Below are 2,999 nucleotides of genomic sequence, written 5' to 3'. Positions count from 1 at the left end.
AACCAATTATTTCATCTTGTGAAACATTGTAAAATAAATGAGCTTGTAGACTCATTTCATCTATGCACAAAATGCAATGACGTTCCAATAGTGGCAATGAATTTAACTTTACAGCTAACACATCAAAAATTTTATCATTTATACCGGGTTTAATTTGCCACGTTTGTGTAAACTTATGTAGACTGCGTATGGCAGGTAATGCTAATTCTTTTTGAAGTTCTTTATAACATCGCGGACTTAGAAAGTATATACCTAAAGCAAATTGTTTAAATTCGGAACTATACTGTCTTCCATGTTTGCTTTTAATTTGCGCATCAATTTGGGCAGATAACAATCGTGCGAAAATCGGAGAAAAAAACTTACAACCTAATTGACGTAGAATCTCATGGTCCTTAAGCTTCTCTTTTTCTGCTTTTTTCTTCCTTACAATTAAAATCTTCACTTTCTTCTGAAGCCGTCTGTTTCTTTCGTCCAGTGTTTTTACTCTCCCTTGCAATCGTACAATGCGTTGTTGCAATTTTTTCTTCCGCGGACTTTCTTCTCTTCTTATTGTGCTGCTGGACGTGCTCCTATACATAACATATACATATATTATAGCAAAAAACAGATAGTAAACCTCTAGAAAGAAAATTGAAGTATTAATTACAATTTTAGAAATGTCAATAACAAAGAAATATAAAAATAAAATAAACCAAATATTTATTATAAACTCTTGAAAAACTTATATTTGAATATTAAAATTAAATAGATATGGTATTGATAACCTTATTTATTTAAAATTATCTTATATATGCATGTGTTTTTTATATGTATATGCAGATATGTTAAAATAAGACAAATGTTTTTATAAATACAATTACTCTCACGTAATATTATTTATGTCTTGTTATATTAAATGCAGAATGCAATTTTTAAAAGAAAAGAAACATAAAATGGACTGTAATAAGTTGTAAGTTTAAATCAAAATCTACAGACTGATTATAAAAAACTGTATAAAAGAAATAATATATTATAAAAACACATATGTATGTATATAATGTAAATACAAATACGTACGGCTTAGCAATAATATGGACATCTTTATCACATTTTGGCATCTGCTGTGTTATAGGCGGGAATGATTTCGACTGTAAGTCACTGAAACATACCATTTTAGTGTAATATTACTTTTTATTGCTAAATAAAAAATGTCTAAAACAAGTTAATTATAAGAACAAAATACTATCTATAATAGAAAGATAAATACTTTTTCAGATATTTAAGTACCTATTTGTTTCCTCTTGTTGTAAAATATAAAGATTTTCTTCTTCAGGTAGCTCTTCATCCATCTTTTCAATTGCTGATGTTGTAATACATGCATTGCTATAAATTATATGCAATATCATTAATTATAACGTGTATTATATTATCAAAAATATTGTTTGATATTTTTTAATATACAATATACTATTGAATATAAAAAACCACATTATTTAGAATAGAAAAGATTATACATTATAAGATGTGTATGGGCTTATTTTCTTTCAAAAAATATTGTTGGTACAGCATCTGGTTGAAGATGAGCTCTACTCTTACTTATCTTGTACCACTTTTCTTGAAAATGTAAGTGGCACAATCGGTAATTGCGATGGCCATATTCTGCACCCATTGCTTCCAAATCTAATCTTTCACAAGCACGTATCCATTGCAACCATCTGTAAATATTATTCAAATTTGTAAATGTAAAGAAATATTGTAATAATATATACATATGCATGCACGTAATAATATACATACGTTTAGAAATATCAAAATAGTATTTTATATGTAAATTTATACTTGTTTTAAAAAATAATAATTAATAAATGAAATAAAATCATTATATCTTTCATGTTCCTTTGGAAACCGAAAAAAATGTCGTTTTTCCACAATATTTTTGTTGCATTTCTGAACAACACACCACGCGCTTGATTGATGGGCCATTTTTTTCTTCCAGATTTTCCCTCAAGATTTCTTCACAAATACCTGCAACAAAGCTAAGACCAAAGTAATTTTCCTTTATAAGAGAATCGGGAATCTGTACAATTTTTGTACAGATTAACTATTCTCCGTAAGGAAAATAATTTGTTCTCGGTTTTCTTGCACCGTTTACTAAACACCTGTACACTATTCACTGAAGACTTATCACTTCACCACTTTATCACTTTATTATTTCAGATCACATCAGATGTCCGTTGCCGCCACTTTCTACCAAACGGCCATTTAAAGGTCCTGCCCTGCATGGAGCATCTCAACGGTGCTGACAGAGAGCAAAAATACAGAGAGAGGAAGTGAGCAGAAGTGAAACAGAATATCAGTGCTCTGATTGGTTACATACCTCGCACGCGCATGAGCAGTTCATTTTCATCCACGCTGAAATCGGGAGAGTTGCGCTACTGTATATACTGTGCTCTAAGACTAAATATAATTTTTCTTGGTTAACTGTCAATTTTAAGGTTTATTTCTTTCACTCTTTATATAATTGAACACTGAACACTGAACACTTAACACTAAACACTGAATACTCCTGCTCACTTTCTTTATCCTTCACGTCTAACTCCGATTTCTCGCACACTTCACTTCTGTAAGATGTCTGTTACCGCCAATTTTAACCGCTATATAAGTAAGAGAGAAAGCGCTATAGAGGAAATAGAGAGAAGAAATGCGACAAAAGATCAGATCTGTGATTGGTTATCTACTTAGCTCGAGCATGTGCAGTTGAATTTCGTACACGCTGAAATTGTGAGAGTTGCGCTACTGTACATACTGTGCCGTTGGTTACGGCGAGGCGCAGCAGATACCCATACAGCCCGCTGGTTACGGCGAAGCACAGCAACACAGACACAGCCCGCTGGATATGGCGAGGCATACCAGGTGGAGTCCAGCCAACCGCAGGTGACAGGCGAGGACGAGAACACACTGGGCTCTCAGGGTCAATCACAAGCGGCGGATAACTAAAGTTCCGTGCGCGAATATTTTAT

At 32.5% G+C, this 2,999-nt stretch overlaps 1 protein-coding gene across 1 annotated transcript; it reads right to left on the bottom strand.

The window, feature by feature from the left end:
- Nucleotides 1-252: 252 nt before the first annotated feature.
- On the bottom strand, nucleotides 253-1,358 carry LOC112455095 (the record flags this gene model as incomplete). Its single annotated transcript, XM_025016799.1, has 3 exons — nucleotides 1,267-1,358; nucleotides 1,057-1,137; nucleotides 253-569 (listed from the first exon to the last, which is right to left on the bottom strand). Coding segments are annotated over exons 1-3 (460 nt in total), but the record flags the coding sequence as incomplete, so codon positions are not given.
- Nucleotides 1,359-2,999: the final 1,641 nt, after the last annotated feature.

This window comes from Temnothorax curvispinosus, unplaced genomic scaffold (assembly GCF_003070985.1).
Source record: "Temnothorax curvispinosus isolate PA1 unplaced genomic scaffold, ASM307098v1 QBEX01005831.1, whole genome shotgun sequence".
In the NCBI taxonomy this organism is placed as follows: domain Eukaryota; kingdom Metazoa; phylum Arthropoda; class Insecta; order Hymenoptera; family Formicidae; genus Temnothorax; species Temnothorax curvispinosus.
The sequence above is the reverse complement of the archived record's forward strand: the minus strand, read 5'-3'. Positions and strand labels throughout refer to the sequence as shown.